Below are 20,846 nucleotides of genomic sequence, written 5' to 3' on the forward strand. Positions count from 1 at the left end.
AGCCCTGTATGGGCACTTGGCGCTGCTGGGTGCAGCTTTGACGCTCATGAAACACAGGAGACACAATCGGGGAAATGGGACCGTGAAAGTATGGCGGATGCCGAGGAGCCGTAAGTCCCAATGGATGACAAAATATGATTTTTAAACCGGTGCATTTGATCGCTAACTCGGCATGCTTGAACCCTGTTTTACTCTCTTCTTCCAGGGAGAAGAAAAGACGGCGAATAGAGGACGTGACCGAGAAGTTAGTGACGAATGCTAAATAAAGGTCTCTGACTGGCAGCAGGTTTGCGTTGCACTCTGAGCAGCGACTGCTGGACCAGGAGAGACACGAAAATAAACATTAACTCAATAACCCAGTTAGCTATTTGTACAATTCATCCGTTTACACAGAGTATCCATTCACAGTATCACACACAATGCAAAGACCCTGCACTGCACCAACCTGCAGGCTCCATACGAGACAAATCCGGAATGGCCAGCACATTGCAGCTGTGTACATTAACACTTCCACACTAACGTTTCATACTAATCCTAAACAGGGTTTGAGGTTATGTTGTGTGTATCATATTTGAAGAGTGACAACCAAGTAAACTCAAATAAATCGGTAATGTATAAACTTCACCCATGAATGAGATGCACACTAATGTCCCACAATGTACAAAGAAAGAATAGAGGAACTACTTTCAGCTGAAAACACAAGAAAGTTTAATAGACAGTGGCATTACAAATTTGCATTTTAGTGTGTGATGGGGCATGCATAGTGCAATTTGATATTGGTATGAAACACTAGACTACACACAGTATATTGATTCGTTATATTCTAGCTGCTAAACAAAACAGTATACTTTAAAGATTACTATATAGCACATATGCTATATAGTTAGTATGGAATAGTGACGAGGCCCATTTGTATGAAGAGTCTCTGGAAAGTCTGGTTTCCTGATGACACATTTGCTGCACTGCCATCAGTTAGTCACATCTTTTTTTGCCTTTGTATGAAAAAGTCATTTCTATTGTATGTTTACTGAGTGCATGTCTATGATATGTGAGATGTTTAAATTAAGAGTGATTTTCCTCTTACACTGTTTGTTTTGAAAATCTTTTACAGGCTACAAGAAGAAAATATTACAGAACAGTCATAAAACGAATCCTCTGTGTTGCTGAATGATTATTATTATTATTCCGAATGTTATTCCTACATAGCTAATCTTTTTTGTGGCCCCTTAAATCCATCTCTCAACCCCTTGTGGGGGTCCTGACTAACAGCTTGTGAAATCACTATGTTGTGTAATCTCAAGAGATTAGTAAAGACGCACCATTATCACCAAAATAAGATCAAATCCAGATGATGTTGATTTATGACCAACTGAGAGTGTTTGCAGGTGGCTGGTTTACCATAAATCAGTGATCAATAGCAGTTTAGTTCCTGTAATTTACTAGAATGGATGCTTTTTCATCTGTGTTTACGTATTTATTAATCCCTATCAATGTTATTAACACAGCAAACATTTTCTTTCATTGCCTTCTTCACACAACTTTCCGGAAATGAAATATGCTTATAATATGGGATACATGGCATTAATAGAGGGATAAGTAGGGAGAAATGTACTAATGTAAGTCATGGTACTGGTTCAGTACATCATGGTGTGTTTTCTTTCCAGAATGGCTGTAGATGGTGGACACAGGGACGGTGGTTGCGACTGGGATGGCCGGTGGAATCATGTGACGAAGTTTCTGGAGAGACCTGGCCCGTTCACCCATCCTGACTTTGAGCCAAGCACTGAGGTAAAAGTCAGGAATACTTTAATGGAAACAGAGAGCGTTCTTCTCACGTGTTAAACTGAAACAGTCTAGTGCGATAAAGCTCGCAGCTTCACACTGTCCTGTGATAGTGATATTTCAAATCCCAGTGCATTCTTATTCTTTTAATAATGTGTTTCTTTCATCTCAGTCTCTACAGTTCTTGTTGGAGACGTGCAAGATTCTGGTCATTGGAGCAGGAGGGCTTGGATGTGAACTCCTCAAAAATCTGGTAGGAAATAGCGTTTCTCTGTGTTTAATTCATGTACCGCTGAAATATAAGCTGAGCAAACAAACTCTATTTAGATAAGTTCTCACACAGGCTTGTTGTGCTTTAGGCCCTGTCTGGGTTTCGCCTCATTCATGTGGTTGACATGGACACCATTGATTTGTCAAACCTCAACAGGCAGTTTCTTTTCAGGTAGGTTTCACCTCTATTTTATTCTCCTCGTCGTAGTTTTCACAGTAGTTTAAAATTTGAGAAATAAAAAACAACATTCTTATAATTTTCCCGTTGATTATTTACGTAATGCTTATCAAAGAACATAGTGTGATGTAGTAGTCTGTTCCAGTGCGATCAAATCAGATTACATTCAGCATCTATGTCCTACATGCATTAACTGCTGTATGCATTCATTCAGGCCCAAAGATGTTGGGCGACCAAAGGCAGAAGTGGCTGCCAACTTCATCAATAGTCGTATCCCTGGATGTAAAGTTGTCCCGTATCCTTTGCAGCAACAGTTTTTACAGCTGAAAAGTTTTAGTTTACAGTGTAAAAAAAATATCTTGACCGCGATTTATTTTCCTCATTAATAACACGCAGTCACTTTAAAAGGATACAACACTTTGATGAGTCTTTCTACAGGCGTAAGTGTTTTTCTTACAAGATCCATGCATCAGCGGAGCTTCCCAAGTAAGCGCCTCAGATGTTTCAAATGCTCATCTCTTTGCAGAGTTCCACATCATCGTCTGCGGACTGGACTCCATCATTGCCAGACGCTGGATGAACGGGATGCTGGTAGGAGACAGAGATTTGAGTGTTGTGTTCGCTTGGTATACCTGTGCATAGTAGGAGGGTATAAGTTGTGTGATTGACGTTGCTTTCTCTAGATATCCCTCCTGAGCTATGAAGACGGAGTCCTGGACCCCAGCTCCATCATCCCTCTCATTGATGGAGGAACAGAGGGCTTTAAAGGAAACGCTCGTGTCATTCTCCCCGGCATGACGGCATGCATCGACTGCACATTGGAGCTGTACCCGCCACAGGTCACTTTTCAACCGCAATTTATCTTCTAGTTTCACTTCAAAGATTCATATAAATACAGTAAACATCAGATATTATGTTGTTAAAGCATGAATGGTAGTTAATCGACCTATTAACTTCTTGCAAAAGCTTTTACATCTGCTGATCAGCTTGTCTTTTGGGTGGGAGAAAGAAATCTGTGGTGCTCAGAAGCGGCTGTTTCACATTTCCATCTGCAGCAACAGCTGTTTGGGTCATCAACATAAGCTACCAGATTAGCTACCCGACTGAGCAGAAAAATAACCGGCAACAGAACATTTAGGGGAAAACGTGTTGAATACAGACTGGTGAAGTGCAAAAGCAGCACAGCAGTGACTTTTATTTTGCAACACAGATTTTGCCAAAACACATAAAAAGAAATGATGAAAATAAAATTAAGTACACATTTCATGGACAAATCTTTTCATGAAGTGCTTCAAGCTTTGATTTTACAGTTTTGACATTGTATATATCCGCATGCTTGACCCTAATTTTACTCTCCACAGATTAATTTCCCCATGTGCACCATTGCCTCAATGCCGAGGCTACCAGAACACTGCGTTGAATATGCCAGAATCTTACAGTGGCCCAAAGAAAAACCATTTGGAGGTAAGCTAAATTACTTTAACACATCCGACCACATTACCTAACCTTCTGCCTGTGTACATTATTACGATAAAGGATAACCACAAGGGTCTTTTTCTCAACTAGAAACCGGCTTAGATGGAGACAATCCGGAGCACATCCAGTGGGTGTTTGACAGAGCCCAAGAAAGAGCTGCGGAGTTTAACATTACAGGAGTGACATACCGACTCACTCAAGGTGAACTTGCGAATTAAAAGGCAATAATTCATTCAACACTAATGTAGTATGTCAATTAGTTTTGTTTTCCGATAACCTTTTCATCACCTCTCATGTTCACAAGTATCTATGAATGAAACCGGTGACTGTTTTTTTTTGCCGCAGGAGTTGTGAAGAGGATCATTCCTGCCGTGGCATCAACTAATGCTGTTATTGCTGGTATGACACTCCCATGTTTTTGAGGCAGTAGCTGTGGCTGTTCAGAGATGTTGACAAGAATGGAAGTATTTAAAACATTTCAGTTACATCTTTGCGGAAATGTCAAAAGCGGTAGCTTTTATTTACTGACTATTTTATGTCATTGATCGGCCAATCAGAGGCAGAGTAGTGCAGGTCGTGCCATAGTATGAGAAAAAAAATATTGCATTCTGAATAATAATTCGCTATGTGCCTCTGTTTGTTGAATTTGTCGGAGCAATAGGCCTTTGTAACAATGGGCGTTTCTTTTCAGGATGATCAGCTGTAGGACTAATTAGTTTTTGGTCCAATGGGACATTTTTCTGACTATTGAGGTTTTGGAATAATGGGCCAGAACAATGACATGGCACCGGCAGAGGTACCGATCTGAGGGAACACGGGACTGAGGGAACATAGACACGCTCCCGACTGTCACTAGTGGATTTTATCAGCTTCAGCTAGCTAGCTAGTTAACATGATTTAATAGGGCAATTGCTGTTTGGTAGAGGAGTTTATTATACATGGTACTTAAACAATTGTACAATTCACTTAATTTCCATTTTACCGGGGCGGCAGGCAAAGATGGGGATCGAGGCGTGCCGACCCCTGGCATCGCTGACTGGCTCTAGGGACGTTGAATGTCACCTCTCTGGCAGGGAATGAACCGGAGCTGGTGCGGGAGTTGGAGTGGTACCAACTAGATGGGAAAATGGTGGATTGCACCCTCAAGACAGAAGATGGTAGTCAGTTACTGCCCCAATCAAGGGAGTTCACGTATCTCGGGGTCTTGATCAAGAGCGAGGGTAAAATGGAGCAGCAGTGATAAGGGCGTTGTACGTTCTTACCCTCACCCATGGTCATAAGCTTTGGGTAGTGACCGAAAGAATCACAAATACAAGCTTCCTTCGTAGGGTGTCTGGGCTCAGCCTTAGAGAAGAGGCGAGGAGCTCAGACATCCGGAGGGAAGTGGAAGTAGAGTAGCTGCTCCTTCGCGTCGAAAAGCAGAGGTGGTTCGGGCATCTGACCAGGATGCCTCCTGGACGCCTTTTTTTAAAAGTCAAACTGGTTAGAGTCCCCTGGGTAGACCCAGAACTCACTGGGGGAATTCTATATCTCATCTGGCCTGGGAACGCCTTTGGGTTCCCCAGGAAGAGCTGGAAAGCGTTGCTGGAGAGAGGGACGTCTGGAATACCCTACTGAGCCTGCTGCCACCGCAACCCGGCCAAAGATAAGAAGTAGCAAATGAATGAATGAATGGATGGACGGCTGGACGGATGGATGGATGGATGAATGGATGGACGTAACTAGACTTAATTTTGTCTTTGTTCTCCATAGCTGCCTGTGCCACTGAAGTTTTTAAAATTGCAACAAGGTTAGGAGCAAATGACAAGTCTTCATTTCTCATCTAAATTGATTTGTCAAATGAACATTACTTAGCATCCAATTTTTATTTTGTAGTGCGTATATTCCTTTAAACAATTACCTGGTCTTCAATGACGTGGATGGACTGTACACCTACACTTTTGAAGCTGAACGAAAGGTATGTTAAGCCCTAATTGTTTTTAACCATAACCGTCCTGTCAGCAGTGAAATGTACATTTCTCCATACAGAGAATAACCACTTTACATCATCTTTGATCGGCAGGAAAATTGTTCAGCTTGCAGCCAGGTGCCTCAGGATCTCCAGTTCCCTTCTTCTGCCAGACTACAGGAGGTTTTAGAGTACCTTACAGAGAACGCCTCTCTGTGAGCATTCAGAAAACAATATTTTGTAATGCGTCTTCTGCAAATATAATGACTATGTTCAAATTGTGTATGAATGGTTTTTTCAGACAAATGAAATCCCCGGCTATCACCACAACTCTGGAAGGGAAGAATAAGACGCTGTATTTGCAGGTAATATACAATAGCCTATTTAGTGTTTGAATGCTGCACGGTGTTTGTTCACCCACATTTCATAATAAGCTACGATTAAACTACGATTACATTTTTATTCCAGTCTGTTAAGTCCATCGAGGAGCGAACAAGGCCAAACCTCTGCAAGACTTTGAAAGGTAACAAGAAGCACTACTCCAATCATTCTCAGTCTGTCCAGTGACCTGAAGCCACTGACTTTCATGATAACATCATATTTAATGTTTTTTTTTCCCCCTGATGCAGAGCTGGGCTTGTCGGATGGACAGGAACTGGCTGTGGCCGACGTCACCACGCCTCAGACGGTTCTCTTCAAGCTCAATTTCACCACCTGAACATTCATTACGAAGCTGAGGTCAGAATGCATCTGAATGCAAACTGATGTTGCAGGAGCACTTTTGATATGATAATGTAAATAAGATGATTGGACTGGTTGTCATATGAATATAAAATCCTTTAACCACATTTTTTTTTTATTGGTCACGGTTACTTCTCGATTTATTTCTCTGTTTTGACTTCTATTATAGCTATATCCAATGTCAATCAAATGAGAGTAATGATGTGCACTATGCTCTAATAAAGTTTTATTATCATGGTTGTAAAAAGAAAAAGTCTCTTTTTAAAAGATTTTTTTGTCATCTGTCTTCAATTAGAAGCAACTGGGCCGCTTAAATGTTTATCTTTAAGAACTTAAAATGTATTAAAAGCAGCTGGCTTACAGCCACAGCACATACATTGTTTTTAAAACATTGGTTCCTTGAAAGGAAATGTATTAAGATTAGAATAACTGATGGATGTTTTATTTGTTGAAATAAAAAATGTTTTATGTCACAGACTGGGGAAGTAGTCTCAATCCTCTACCTCTTGGTTAATAAGCACATTTCCCAAATTGTCAAACTTTTTCTTTAATATCGATCGCTGAGCAATTAAAAATATGTTGGAAATGATTATTGTACTTTTCTAGTGAGATCAAATTGAATAGTTATGCCCCATGCGTCTTTATTGGCTTGCAAATGAAGCAAACAAACAAATGTGAAATCTCACCGTTGCTGTGTTTGGCGAAGTGACAGCATTTCAAATATGAGCTCAAAGAAAACGCATCCAATAGCTGGTGAGAAGGGATCATGACTTGGCCTTCAGATGCAGTTGATATCCTCTGTCCGCTGTGTGACAGGATGTCGATACTCACTTTAAGCTTCTTAGGGCGCTAATGAAAGTGGCCGCATATTGTCCGGGGGACAGATGGTTTCTGTCTTGATTAAGTTTTAATTATCCTTACGGGAAAAGCTGGCGGGGCTTTGCACGCTGGAGTGTTGCGTTCACAGAACAACATATTTCTCTCACATCACATCCTGCCTGAAAGGTATAGTGTCTCCAGGCAGAGGAGCTGAAGTGTGAAAGTGCAGGTTTTCACTGAGCTGACGTGTTGACTGTTACTGTTACAGCTAGGGCGCGTTATTTAGCAACAGGCAGGCGGTCTCGCGACCCCCCCCCCCCCCCCCCGCTCTTACTCTGGATTAAGGAAGAAAACTTTTGAAACTGGAGGATCATATCTGCTGCAAACTTTTGCATCCTTGCTGAAAGGATCATTATATATATATATAGTGTGCATGATGCGAATCCAAAAACAGTTGGAGGCTACTGCAGCGGCTCATCATGCATATCAATAACCCGAGCAGAGGTAAGAGGTCGAATATGTAAAGTACACTTATTAAATGTTAAAGGTTCTTGAATGTAGGGAGTTGCTGCTTTTTCTCAGTTTTACATAATTGTCTTTGGACTCTGGGAAAATAGTACAGGACATTTATTTTATTAACTTTATAATATATATTTTTTACTATTGAAAATAATCTGCGGATTAATTTATAATCTCCATTATGTTTCACTTCATTTCATCTTTTTCCTGCATTAGTTATTGCTGTAATTTCAGATAAAAGTGTACATCCCAGTTTTTCTTTGACTTGGACTGGGGTTTAACTTTGAATGCAGACATGTTTACAGTTGAAGGGATAATCTGAGTCAGAACTGAGTGCAAGGACCCATCTGCTCCCAAAGTCCAGCCCCTGATCATTTATTTGATTTGCCTTGGTGAAGCTCAGTGATGTACGAGTCACAGTTGAGCAAATAGATGTAATGATCTTATGAACATCATGTCAAGATATATCAGACGCATTTAATATTTACTTTTTGATCACACACTTTAGGGAAACTATTGTCCTAAATCTGATGTAGTGTGCATTCCGGAAAAAAACTCAACACTGAATATAAAATGTTTTTTGCTTGAAAGAAGGAAAACAAACTTGAGTTAGCTGGAAAACAGATTTTGAGCTGAATTTCACTAGTATTTGGAAGTGCTGTGTGTCATAATAAGCTCAAAAGTAGTATATTTTTACTGAATAAGATGCATTTGCTGAAAACAAGTCCCTATATCTCACTGAAATGTTACTTGTTAAGTGATGGTGTCTAAGTGTTAAGAGATATTTTGACGAGGAATTAGACAAATACAGTTGGTAAGATTTGGCGTTTTTTGCAGTGCGTGAACCTCTTTGTCTGTGCAGGCGATATGAAGCTGAACATATTGGCTGGACCATTACACTGGGGCCTCCTGCTTCTTTGTATAGTAGGCTTGTGCAGCCAGCTTGTGTCCACTGGCAACCAAAGCTCCCGAGGACAGACAGGTAGGTGCGAGACCCAACCAGACCAGTCACACTCCCCTGAGGGACTCATTATGAATCATGGTCACCAGTATGGTCGCCTGGTAGAGAGCTCAGCTCAAGCAACAAGAACCTGAAATCCTATGCGTCTCATTAGAAACAGAAATCAGTATGGAGGACGTAGTTTTTCATGTTCACTCAGAGACTGGTAGTACAACAGATAATCCACAGAAACAAATATTTATCTTCATATGTTGTAAGAGGGATTTGATGGGCCATGATTTGCCACAGTATAATGTTACTGTAGGCTATATGGCATGCTGAACCTCTGCAGATACAGATTGATTCATTACAGCAGTGGTAGAAGAAGTATTAAGGTCCTTTACTTAAAGGTGCAACGTCAGAGATTAGGAGCAGTTAGCTTGCCTCTCAACGGCTCTCAACATGGCCATCGTCTCATTGCTAACGGCGCTAACAGTGCAAACTAGCCAAAGTGCTGAAAGAGCTAACAGTGTTTACCTGAGGACGATTCGGAGCGTGGGCACTACAGAGTTGCAGCCGTGAGCTAACCAGTGGGCGCTCACATGCACTAAAAGCAGGCGTGGCCAACAATGGCCATGTCAACACAGCAAGGAGAGACAATGCAACCCAAATTTATTTTCGGTAGCTTTTTTGTAAGGGGTCACAAGCTGGACATTTTGGGAACCACTGGTATAATCCATTATATTGTATTGTATTTTATAAGTATTTCCACTGTTTGGAATATATAATATTTTCAACTGAGATGTTGTAGAGTAGAAACATCAAGTGACATTAAATGGAAAAAAACTCTAAATTGTACTTAAGTACAGCATTTAAGTAAATGTACTGCCACGACCTCCAACATGACACCTAAGATTCGTCCTGATTTTGTTTAATTACATGTTTAATTTGTTTGCTTTGATTGTAGTCCAATTTGAAAGCCTACTTTAATTATGAATTGACCTTCCACTCCTGCAGGTGTAGCCAGTCATGCAGCCACACAGACACCTCAGTGCTATATTTGCAATATGCATACATGGGTTTTCTCACTTTACATTTTTATTTCAGCTTTGTTGCACCCATTCTATTGGAAGTTCAGGTTAAGTGTATCATCACAAACCATCAGCGGTGTAATAATCACCACAAGCAACATGCACTTCCTTTGTTTTTTATTGTTCAGTGAAATGATGCAGAAGCAGTTGTGGGACAGATATTTCTGTTCATGCTGTTTATTCGGGTCAATTCTCTTGGATTGCTGCTGATATGTTTTGACATTGGAATGTGTTTTTCCTTTACTGTGGCATGAGTGTTGATGCTTTTGTTCCACTTGGTGGTGCTGTAGCTTTAGAAACATACATTTATTTTGTCTTTGCTTATTTGGTCATCTCAATGAGTGTAACTACAATACTACTGTATTTATCAATTTTACATCTAATGTGAGTATAATTCTGCCATCTGTAGAGGCTGAAGTCACTCAAGGGGCCCCTTACTCTGTAAAAATGGTCATCTTATCCTCTAAATTCTCATCCACAGGGTCATTGCAGGAGAGGACAGGGACTTGTGAAGTGGTTGCTGCTCATCGTTGCTGCAATAAGAACAAGATTGAGGAACGCTCTCAAACAGTCAAGTGCTCCTGCTTCCCAGGACAGGTGGCGGGGACAACGAGGGCGTTGCCCTCTTGTGTCGAAGGTAATATTAGTGGGACCCTCTTCTACCTCTCTTGACCAGAAATATTCTGACATGACTGGAATATATTATTTGTAAAAGTAGACTCAGGTTTGTCAGTTTCACCACAATCCACTTAGGCTGGCAAGGACCAGAGAGTGGGACATCTGATCAAAATGTTTTTTCCAAACAAGTATTTTTTTGAAGTCCTTCCATCTAAAAAGTGACCTTCGGCTGTGGTATGTTTTTCTCAAGCATCCATTGTTCGTCAGAAGTGGTGGTGTAAAATGGCGCCGTGTCTGGAGGGGGAAGAGTGCCGAGTTCTCCCTGACCTCACTGGTTGGTCGTGCATCTCTGGGAACAAAGTAAAGACCACAAAGGTAAGGCCTGCATTAGTCTAAGTCACAGTTACACCAATACTGTACACAATACATAACACAAAAAGGCCTTAGTTAAAGGTATGGTATTTATAGACGCTTAAATGCAGTCATTCAAGAAATCTTCTTCTTTTTTATTGCATTACTCATGTGCAAAACAGGGGCCGACCGACTTGTGAATACTCAACATAAAACATTATATTTTTAATCTCTCCTTTGATGCTGAATGATTCCACAATCAAGCATAATCACTGCTCCCATTGGCCATATCGACACTCTTTCTCTCCGCCAGGCACAGTTGGCTCACAAAACCCAGTTTTATAATCTGGTGAATGATGGGGCCAAGAGGACAAACATGAAATAAGCTGTGAACTAATATCGAACAGTAAAACCCATGTCATTAAATCTGACGGCCAACGGAAAACCCACTGCATTTAGAAATGCACTTTCTTATAAGTTGCCTTTTTGTTGAACTGTTTCATGTATATAAGATTCCTGGGGGAAACATTTTACAGTGAAACAGTGGCAAGTTGTGTAGGATTTAGGGGTATCTATTGGCAGGAATGGAATATAATATTCAAGATTATGTCTTTATTAGTGTATAATTGGCTGGCTCTAGTGAGGGCCTTTGGCGTTTCCACGTTACCTGAAGGCCACCGTAGTTCTCCAACACGCTTGTAAAGGGAGGGGTCAGCAGAGGGGCAAGCAGAGGGGTTCTCAGTTGATTGCAATCTTCAACCTCACTTCTAGATCCCACTAAATCCTACACAGTGGACTTTTAAATAAAAGTGCAAGAATATACGCATTAAAATATACCAAGAATAAAAGTACTTATTATGCAGAATGCCCCATTTCAGAATTTGCATATTTTTGGATTATAATTATTGATGCATGTACATTATGTTAATGTTGTAGCTGGTAAAGGGGAAGCTAATTACTTTATATACTGAATACAAATGTATTATATCTCTGCCTTATTTTGCGTAAAATATATTGAAATAATCAATTAACAAAACCAGAGTTGTGAAATTTTGTACTTTCATATATTGTTGTTTTAGGTGGCGCGGTAGCACGACAGAAGCTCCATTTAATCAGCACAAGTCTGTCCCGGTCTGCTGCAGTCACCTCAACTAACTCTGGACTCTGAGGACACTGAAAGCCCATCAGATAGAGCAAAGAACAATATAGATTTAATTAGATATCTCCTTGCTGTGCTTTAAACTGCAGGAACTCATTATTTTAATTTCCATTTAGCTTGAACACAATTTTAGTTGGGGTTAATCCCATGGAGTGGACATTCTATTAGCAGCCGGTTTAAGATAAAATGACGCATCACCCTTTCGCCGTCCAAACAGGCAGCTCCTGCAAAGTCTGTATCTTTCTTTCAGCGCTTGATATGCTGGGCACATTGTGACGCACTCAATCAAAGTTTGGATGGGCCTGCTGGCAGACACTTAAAAAGAGATTTTGTGGATTTTCAGGAGGCAGAATGTGAATTCAGTCAGTTCATGACTGTCTCCGCTGATCAAAGCAGAAGACCACAAATACTAAGAAATTTATGATTATGTAGCATTTGTAAACAATGCTGTCCCGCAGACTTACTTTGAGCTTTGTAAAGAGGTCAGATCCCTTTGGACTACTCCTTACCACGAAGAGGCACTCTCCCAAACACACACACACACACACACACACACACACACACACACACACACACAGTTCTTTTCAACTCCACTGGTTGGACAGGCCACCACCTGCAAGGCTGTGATGGCATGCACACAAGCATGAAGCTCTGATGCAAAACAAGGACTGTTTGAAATGCTAATCATGGGGAGAAAGGGGAGAGAGGAGAAGACAAGCTTCTTCACTGCTGCGAGTATTTACATCATGCTTTTGTTTGTCTCTCTGTGGAGGAAACTCTGCTCATAGTAATGATAGGAAATATTGGAGATTCTCTGCCTTGAAGCAAATTGTAACCACTAACAGAACAGAGTATTTACTGTTATTACCATTTCATCAGTTGTTCTTATTACATGAATAATATTCCCCCACCCCGATTGCCTCTCTTTTATCTCTTGAGTTCAGTCACACACTTTGCATTTTACCTTTGCGATGAAGAGCTATTTTATAATAACACCAACGCAGTGACTGCAAATCATCCTGTCGGAGGCATCAGACTTGTATGAATGCCTCATGCTGTGCTAGTTGAAATCAGCTGAATTCTAAGCAGTTTATTCAACATTTACGCAACGCAATTATACATTATGGTTGTCTTGGGATCCTTCACTGAGCTGTCATGCAGTTCAAGTCACTTTATGCATGGCTTTGCTTTGTAAGATTTCAAGTTCTGATTGTCATTTAATGTTGGCAGTGTTGTGAATGTCAACAAAATCATGTCATTTTAAGATCCATATACTGATATTGAATGTGTTGGATATTTTAGAAAACCTCCCTTCTCTAAATCAATCCACTAAGATGGAGTTGTATGCCTCTGTTGAAGCTGATCACATAACAAATTGTGATTCTGTTCATGGGCTTTGTAACGTGTCATTGTGTATCTGTTTTTATAAACTCATCAGAAGCTTGTGATGCAGCTGACGACGGTATTATAAACACGATCTGACAAGATCAGTCAGGTAACGTATGAAGATGGTGGTTCAACATACTGTTTACAAAAGACCTCGGTGTATTCTATTTGAGTGCTGACTTTAAAATGGGTGGATGCAGGAATAGAGACTCTAATGTAATTCAATCCACGCCACAAACCACTGTGTGGCATCGAAATTACCTTAGATGTGAATGAACATCTCTCTGGCACAATACAAGCTTGAATAGGGCGCAGCTGTTGCACTTGAAGGAGTGCTACAATGACCTGTGTTGAAACCACGTTAACACAGTATTATTTCAGAACATACAGCTTTAAATTTTAACTGCGTAAATATTTTTTCAAGCAAACATGCAAAAAACATCATCTGGTTCCAGCATCTAAATTGTGATAAACTGCTTTTTTTAAATTCTTATGTGGTTTTTGAGCGTTGGTCAGACAAAATATGCAATCTGAAGCCATCACACTGGGATTCAGGAAATCATGATAGGCATTTTTTTTATTATTTTCTGACAATATTTAGATAGAATGTTTAAATCAGGAGCCTGCAGATAATAATCGTTAGTTGTTTTTCATAATTTGTGACATTTGATCTGGTTCAGTTTTGGCAGCTGAAGCTTGTACTGCAAGTTCAACTCAAGAGCGGGTTTGGCTTCTCCAGAAGTCCAACAGTAGTCTTATCCGCTATTCCTGCTCATTGAACCATTCATATTGTACAAAAATACAGAGCTCATTGAAGTTAAAGGTTCCAAGACTGTTCTTAAAATCTGAGTAGATCTGGACAAGAAAGCGTACGAAAGAAAAGGAACTCCTGGAGCTACATTTTCTCTCCGACTATACAGAAGCTGCAGAGACGATGAATCCACTGGGAATTGAACTGAATAGGGTGATGTGTGACTTACATATACCATCCTTACACTCACTTCTGTTTTTCACAAACATATTGCGATTTCAATTTTTGCTGCACACAGTATAAATAATGCACTTGTATATTGTTTGTAACCTTTATAGCCATATTTGTTCAAATAAGAGATTTTGTTTTCAAATTCTCAACAACAACTAACTTTCTGGGATAAAAGTTTGAAATAAGGTAAAAGTATTTTGCGCCCCAGTGGGATTTATGTCAACGATAACAGCAAGAATCCGCAAATTTGTGCCTATATTTCTAAAATACTATGCAGCAAGGAGCTGGTGTGACATTCATTAGGTGACTTTCAGATGTGTCCTAGATGGTTCATACCCACTCTTCAGCAAAGTTTAAGAAATCTTTCAACACTGCTTCATTATCTTTAAAATAACCTTAAAGCCAGTCAAAAGAGCTTTATCTCTGTTAGTCTGGAGAAATTGCGCAGAAACCCTCTGAGCAGCTGTCACAATACATGGCTTTAAAACAAAAATCATAGCCTGAATTCAAAATGAAGGCAGCCAAAGTAAGGTAATTAAGGTAGGAGTTAAGGGATTCTCCCTCTTAGCTTGAACATGTTGCACACAAGAAACATTCTTGACAGATGACACAATAACAGATGAACTGAAGACTAAATAAGTTCACAATTTTCTCCATTCCATCCACAAAATGAAACAGAAAAGTTGTTATTTACAAAGGCCGGAACAATTCTTTAGCTTTGAGTCTCGTACCTCAAACCGCCTCACAAATAACACATTTCTGGCAGCTTATTTGATATCAGTTTGCAGGTGATATGTGGTAGAGAACCTTCCCTCTCTTGTGAGTGTCTATTGGGGACAGTAGTTCATATTCACTAATAGAAAATAAACTGTCCTGGGGCACATGAAAAACATAATGAAAACGCTGTTCTATTCCCCTTTAACAACTTTTTCCTCACATGGAGTTGACACTTGTAATAAAAATGTAAACACAAATCTCCTTGTCTCTCTCTTTCTTTCTGTATTACTGTGTGTGTGTATTACTGTGTGTGTGTGTGTGTGTGTGTGTGTGTGTGTGTGTGTGTGTGTGTGTGCATGTGTGTGTGTGTGTGTGTCTGTGTCTCTGTGTGTGTGTGTGTGTGTGTGTGTGTGTGTGTGTGTGTGTGTGTGTGTGAGAACTAAATGAGCCTTCTTTTACTGCAGGCAACTATATAGGCGACTCAGAGCAATAGACTGAAAGTAGTTTGGTCATGGCTGAGGGGTTTCATCTATTTTATTTTGTCATTATGCATACATACTATCTAGAAAAGATATTACAGTGTTTTGCTTAATTAAAATAGAGAGCTGAACAATTTAACAAACAAACATTAATTGGATGATATTAATGTTAACAGCTGCGTGTGATGTATTCATATGCATTCATGCCTCATGGCTGCATGTTACACCAATGAAACAGACTGTTTGGTACAGAGAGGAGAGGGCAAAACTGCTCTGAGAATCAGATGTGTTACTTTGATATAGTATATTGTATTTCTGAAACAGGGTGAAAAAAGTGTAATGGATCACAGTGGAATTACTTTCCTCACCCAAGTGATAATAAGGTTGATTGCTATGAAGCTGCAGCAAACCATTTGTGGTTTTACTGTGTTATGTGCAGGACCATTTCTTTTTCTTCTTGGAGTCTTGTCAGTGTCGAGTTTCAGAGGTGCCGGAAGGCAGAATTTCTAACCTTTGGCCGGAATTAGGCTATATGTTTATGCCTGTTTCCTGTCTTAATGCTAAGCTAACCCTCCACTGACTACTTCAAAGTGATATTAATCCTCTAATCCAACTCTCAGCCAAAGAGCCAATGGCCACGTGTGTTTCCTAAAATGTCAAACTATTCATTTACAGATTAAAACAAGGAAGCGACAATAAAATGATCATGCTATTTTCTTTTAGATGGTTGAATCTTTTCCAGCTCCTCTGGGGCTCGGCCTCCACATCATTTTTCAGGGGTGGAAGTTACAAATTACATTTAGACCTAATCTCGTTACCAAGACTATACTATAAAAATGTGTCGGCATACTTTTTTGAGTATTTGTTAGTACTTTTAATCACAAGTATTGTAAATTGTGGTTTATGGCTATGATTAGCATTTTTGTACTTAGGCATAGTAAAAGAAAATCTGATTAAATGCCCCTCCCGGCCAAAATGCCAAGTGGCCCAAATCAAACGCACCCACGATCTGGAGTCACCAAGAGGTCTTGAGCATTTTAGCATTTAACCACACCCAACATGCACCATGCTGAAGTACTCACCTTGTGGCCTCCAGGTGATTTTATCTTCAGTGAGTTTTGTGAGGACCTTTTTGCAGTTTGTGGCCGTTGAGCCCTGATGAGACTGCAGAGCCTCATTCAGCCCAACATGTTTAATAACCTTTCGGAGCGCACTCCCGAGGCTGAGTGGACTGGTTATACTGGGACAGAAAGGTATAGAGGACTGCTTATATTACGCTTTGAGGATAAACGAGCAGAGAAGTGGAACCCCGGAGTACATTGTGGAGGACTTTGCGGTAACAAGACTTCCATCATAATGCGCTGTTCAGACAGGTGAGTACAATAACACACTCAGTTATTTGTTCTCACTGTACAGGTGAGAGCGTGACCTAAACTCTGTGTGTGGTTCGGACATAAAGGCTCTTGTTGCTGATGCTGTTCCACTAGTGTGTAGGTTGACATTTATTGCAATATATTTTGCAGCCTAAATGTGTCCTTGGATTCATATCATATTATCTTAAAACATCTAGAAGGCCTACTCTTTCCACATCCTTTCAATAGAGTGCTGTATTTCTCCCTCTTTCTAATCATATTCCCATGATCTAACAGTTGTGTATTTCTGCAGTATAACCACGTTTTGTGGTGACTTTCTTCCGCATTGTATCTTAAAAGTGAACCATGGATTTGTAAAAACATTTCTAAATTTCCTCAAGAAAAAGAAACCATCACTGTGCAACATTGTGCAAATCTGAGGCCAGAGTGGTGAGAGAGAAAATAACCTACAGCAAGACATCACAGTCAGGGAGAAGGATTGGACGCGAGTCGGTCGCTGCTCATTTCACGTCCTTCGCCTCAGAAGATGACGCTCACAATATGTCATTGTCTGAAACAAACAAATTAATAATCTCACACAGACAGTTTCTTGGTGCTGAGCACAATAGTGTCCCTATCTGTGTTTTATGGATAGACATCGTAAATAGGTGGAACCAGACTACTAGTCTGATTAAAGCTGTTAGTTTTCATTAGCAGTGCAATTTCAACTGATTTTTAGGTTTTTTAGAGACAAGATTTTCAGCTTTCCAATTCACCAATAATAAGAGCACAAAACCCACTTACTCAGCCTGGAGGCACTTCCATGCCATGGTAAGTCTGTTCATCTTTTCTACAAAGCTGAACCATTATACCAAACCTATTTTTGCATACCTGTAGTTATTGTGTACTTGATGCTGTGTTGTTCACAATAGCTTGACAAAATGCAGGGGGAGCTCATCTTTAATTCAAGGCAGTCTTTCCCACACAGAGATAAATCCTCTTCCCACTCATGAGAGGAAGAAGAAAAAGCTTCCAAGTATTAATTTCTCTATTCGGCAATTATTTAGCCTACCTATGTCGTCTTCAATTTCAGCCAAGGATTAAATTTAATGTTTCCGTTAGGCGTTTAGCTGATGCTCTTATACCCAGAGCAACACTCAGTTGCTCGAACGGATCTCTTCCACAATGCCAGCGTTCCACCCCACAACATATGGCTGACACACACTTGTCACATCCATTTCCAAACAATCACTTCAGGTTCACAGCAGGTCGCACCCTATTCAAGTTATCCCACCAGGGAACTTAACATTTTGTTGCATTTTGTCTTCACGGGGCAATGTGATTCTATTATGAAACCATTTTTAGCCCTCTGATTTAATTTTCTCTCTCACATTTGTCAGCACGAATATCTGTAAAAAACGTCCGTGCAAAGACACAACATGTCAGCTGAGTGCCTCGGCATCCGTCTGACATAACTTGATATAAGTCGGTGCAACAGACACTGTGCCGGTGTCATTGTAAATCTGTCTATGTTTGCTATGTATGATCAAGTTGTTATTCCTTTGTGGGGACCTAACGGCATGAAAGGCCTGGTGCTCTCTGCATGAATCATTTAGATGAAAGCTGAGGAGGAGGGGGGGGGAAAGGAGCATGAGGCACCTGGTGTCAACTTTAATTAGAATCCAGTTTGGTCGGCATTACCTTGACTTTAAAATCTGAGAATCCTGCAGGGGCGGCGGAGACAGTTCTCGGTTACAGGATGTGATTAGACTGGGTAATCTTGGCGATTGCTTGATACCACAGAAAACCACTGCAAAGAGGAGCTAATGGCTTTTATCTTAAGTGTTTTGTGTAAATTTGTGTATATGTTCCCCTTTGCAGCTTTTTGTATGTGTATCCAGTACAGATCTAGTATTCGTAAAAGCCATACAGTTCATTTTATACACAACACTACTAATAAAAAGGCATCTTGAGCATTGATCCTCTCTCAAGCAGATAATTACCGGTGTGTGTGGGGGATCTTTTTTTCCTCAAGAGGAGTTATTTCACACTATACACCTTATCATTATATCCTGTTGCTTTAAGTTGCACCTTGATATTCATAGAAACAGAGCAGCGACTTCCAAGTGCAGAGAATGGAGCATGACTAGACTGCCTGAGTGTTTTGAATGAAATGTGTCTTCTGAACAAACCCATGGGAGCCTCAATTCCCAGGACGTCCCTGGTGCATCATAAAAAGAAGTCAGGGCACATCACCATCACTTGTGTCTTATTTCTCACTGTTCTGCAGCTTGATGTGAGACATCAGAGCCTAAAGCGGCATGCCAGAGAACCACACTGAAGACTGACGGAAAATTAGATGCCTGCTCGCTGCAAATATTCTGCCCATTTAGCAATCCCATGTTGGACAGGAAACATTATTTCAAAGGCTTGTTTGAATTGCAAAAGCATTTTCTTTTATTCATGCAGCCATTTTTAGCAATTTAGTGCAATGGATGATGGACAGCGTGCTGTAATTGTCATCTCTGTGAGTGAGATAGTGTGCACCTTTTTGTGTCTCACCACAGCTGATTTCACATTCTGCTGCAGCAAACTGCTTTATATTTTGGGTGCCCAGTTATGGCTCAAGAACCGATACGGGCCGCTTGTGATAACACAGCTGAGTGCATTTCAGACCCAATGAAATGTTGTACACGTCTACTTCGAGCCGATTGCCTGCATGTGTCGTCTCTGGTTTTTGAGTTTGGATGAAGTGTGTTTTACAGCGCCTTACAGGCCGTTAGAGTCTCGATGGGGGTAAGCCAATTGTGGGTTGCATTCATTCAATCACACACAATACAGTGTTTTTTGCAGACACACCTGGCAGAGATCTGCACTCTATTGAGTGTGCCTTTCTAGGAGCTAACAGACAACACATGCAAGGCCAGAATCATAGAAACACTGAACACGTGCCATTCAGATGCCTGCTAATTCACTATTGATCGCTAATACAGCCTCACCTGGATTTCCAGTCCAATGTCCTCCTTCCTTCTCATTACAGCTGAACATGGTTGTCTCTCCTCATTAAAGTGTCTGAGTCAAATTCACCAATTCATGTGTATGGTAGTGAATGGGGATGACAATTGCAAGTTGACTCTATTGTCATGCAAATATCTTTAGCAAGGGTTTCATTGAGCCAAAGTCTCACCACACTTCCAGGTTTGCTTCTGTTCCACTTGCCACATACAAGAGCACTCACAACTCAAACTTATGGGAAAAGTCAAATTGTTTACGTTTTTTTTCCGGCTGTTATACAGCAGTAAGTTTGTCAGAGATATTTTTGTGACCACACAGATTTCTTCTGTAAGCCCAGAAAAAAATATATTTTTTTCCTGAGGTCAAAACCAACTTTTAAATCCAACATTGAGTGCAATGGACTTAATGCCTGTTCTAGCAAAGAGCCAAACAACATATTCCATAAATATGCGATTTAAACATTAGTTTTGCCACCATTTTATCTTTTGGGGCAGGAAGTGGACATTTGTGATATCAGGACAATGCATTTAAAGATGCATCCTGGAAACCTGTAAAAAATAACGTTTTGACTCTTCCCCCTAAGGTGTAATGGTGTAGTCCTAAAAATGGAACCAGGGTTTTAAAAGACTCATGAGAGATGTCATTGTTGAATGCTAACAAATTAATCACCAGTTTCTTTTAGTTAAAATAACAATATGATCAAATGTCACTCACAATGGCAGATACCAAATATCACATCATTTCAGAAAAAAAACGATGAAAGAAACCTCTTCAATGCATAAATAAACGGTGCAAGAGGCTATTGAAACAGGCTCTCTATTCCTGTTCCAAACATTGTTGACGTTGGCAGATCATTGGTCAAAAGCTGAGGCAGATTTATTTTTAAGTTTAAAAGCGGATGACTACAATCACGCTTGTATATTTTTATCTCATGAATGGGAGAAGTGGTGCATTTGAATGAACAGACAAACAAATTTAAGGAAAGCTGAATATAGTGGAAAGTAATGAAAGAAGCGTTGGATC

The 20,846-nt window shown here is 40.3% G+C and overlaps 2 protein-coding genes across 5 annotated transcripts; both read left to right on the top strand.

Moving 5' to 3' along the window:
* The first annotated feature begins 65 nt into the window (after positions 1 to 65).
* On the top strand, positions 66 to 6,870 carry LOC116382559 (NEDD8-activating enzyme E1 catalytic subunit-like). Of its 3 annotated transcripts, none has more exons than XM_031845707.1 (18): positions 66 to 110; positions 206 to 244; positions 1,665 to 1,788; positions 1,955 to 2,035; positions 2,142 to 2,224; positions 2,445 to 2,525; positions 2,627 to 2,670; positions 2,757 to 2,821; positions 2,914 to 3,069; positions 3,592 to 3,694; positions 3,797 to 3,907; positions 4,052 to 4,105; positions 5,459 to 5,495; positions 5,582 to 5,663; positions 5,769 to 5,869; positions 5,956 to 6,019; positions 6,123 to 6,177; positions 6,284 to 6,870. In XM_031845707.1, exons 1-18 carry the CDS (start codon positions 91 to 93, stop codon positions 6,370 to 6,372), a joined length of 1,389 nt encoding a protein of 462 aa, XP_031701567.1. In that variant the 5' UTR covers positions 66 to 90; the 3' UTR covers positions 6,373 to 6,870. The 3 variants fall into 3 exon arrangements, with proteins under 3 accessions (XP_031701567.1, XP_031701568.1, XP_031701569.1); XM_031845708.1 differs by having other exon boundaries at positions 78 to 110; positions 206 to 286; XM_031845709.1 differs by lacking the exon at positions 66 to 110 and having other exon boundaries at positions 206 to 268.
* Positions 6,871 to 7,566: 696 nt separating this feature from the next.
* On the top strand, positions 7,567 to 15,223 carry LOC116381844 (chemokine-like protein TAFA-4). Of its 2 annotated transcripts, XM_031844291.1 has the most exons (5): positions 7,567 to 7,718; positions 8,596 to 8,715; positions 10,246 to 10,401; positions 10,633 to 10,757; positions 11,813 to 15,223. In XM_031844291.1, the coding sequence occupies exons 1-5, from the start codon at positions 7,694 to 7,696 to the stop codon at positions 11,822 to 11,824; spliced, it is 438 nt and encodes a 145-aa protein (XP_031700151.1). In that variant the 5' UTR covers positions 7,567 to 7,693; the 3' UTR covers positions 11,825 to 15,223. The 2 variants fall into 2 exon arrangements, with proteins under 2 accessions (XP_031700151.1, XP_031700150.1); XM_031844290.1 differs by lacking the exon at positions 11,813 to 15,223 and having other exon boundaries at positions 10,633 to 11,609.
* The last annotated feature ends 5,623 nt before the right edge of the window (positions 15,224 to 20,846 follow it).

This window comes from Anarrhichthys ocellatus, unplaced genomic scaffold, assembly GCF_004355925.1.
Source record: "Anarrhichthys ocellatus isolate YVR2014 unplaced genomic scaffold, GSC_Weel_1.0 scaffold5, whole genome shotgun sequence".
NCBI lineage: Eukaryota > Metazoa > Chordata > Actinopteri > Perciformes > Anarhichadidae > Anarrhichthys > Anarrhichthys ocellatus.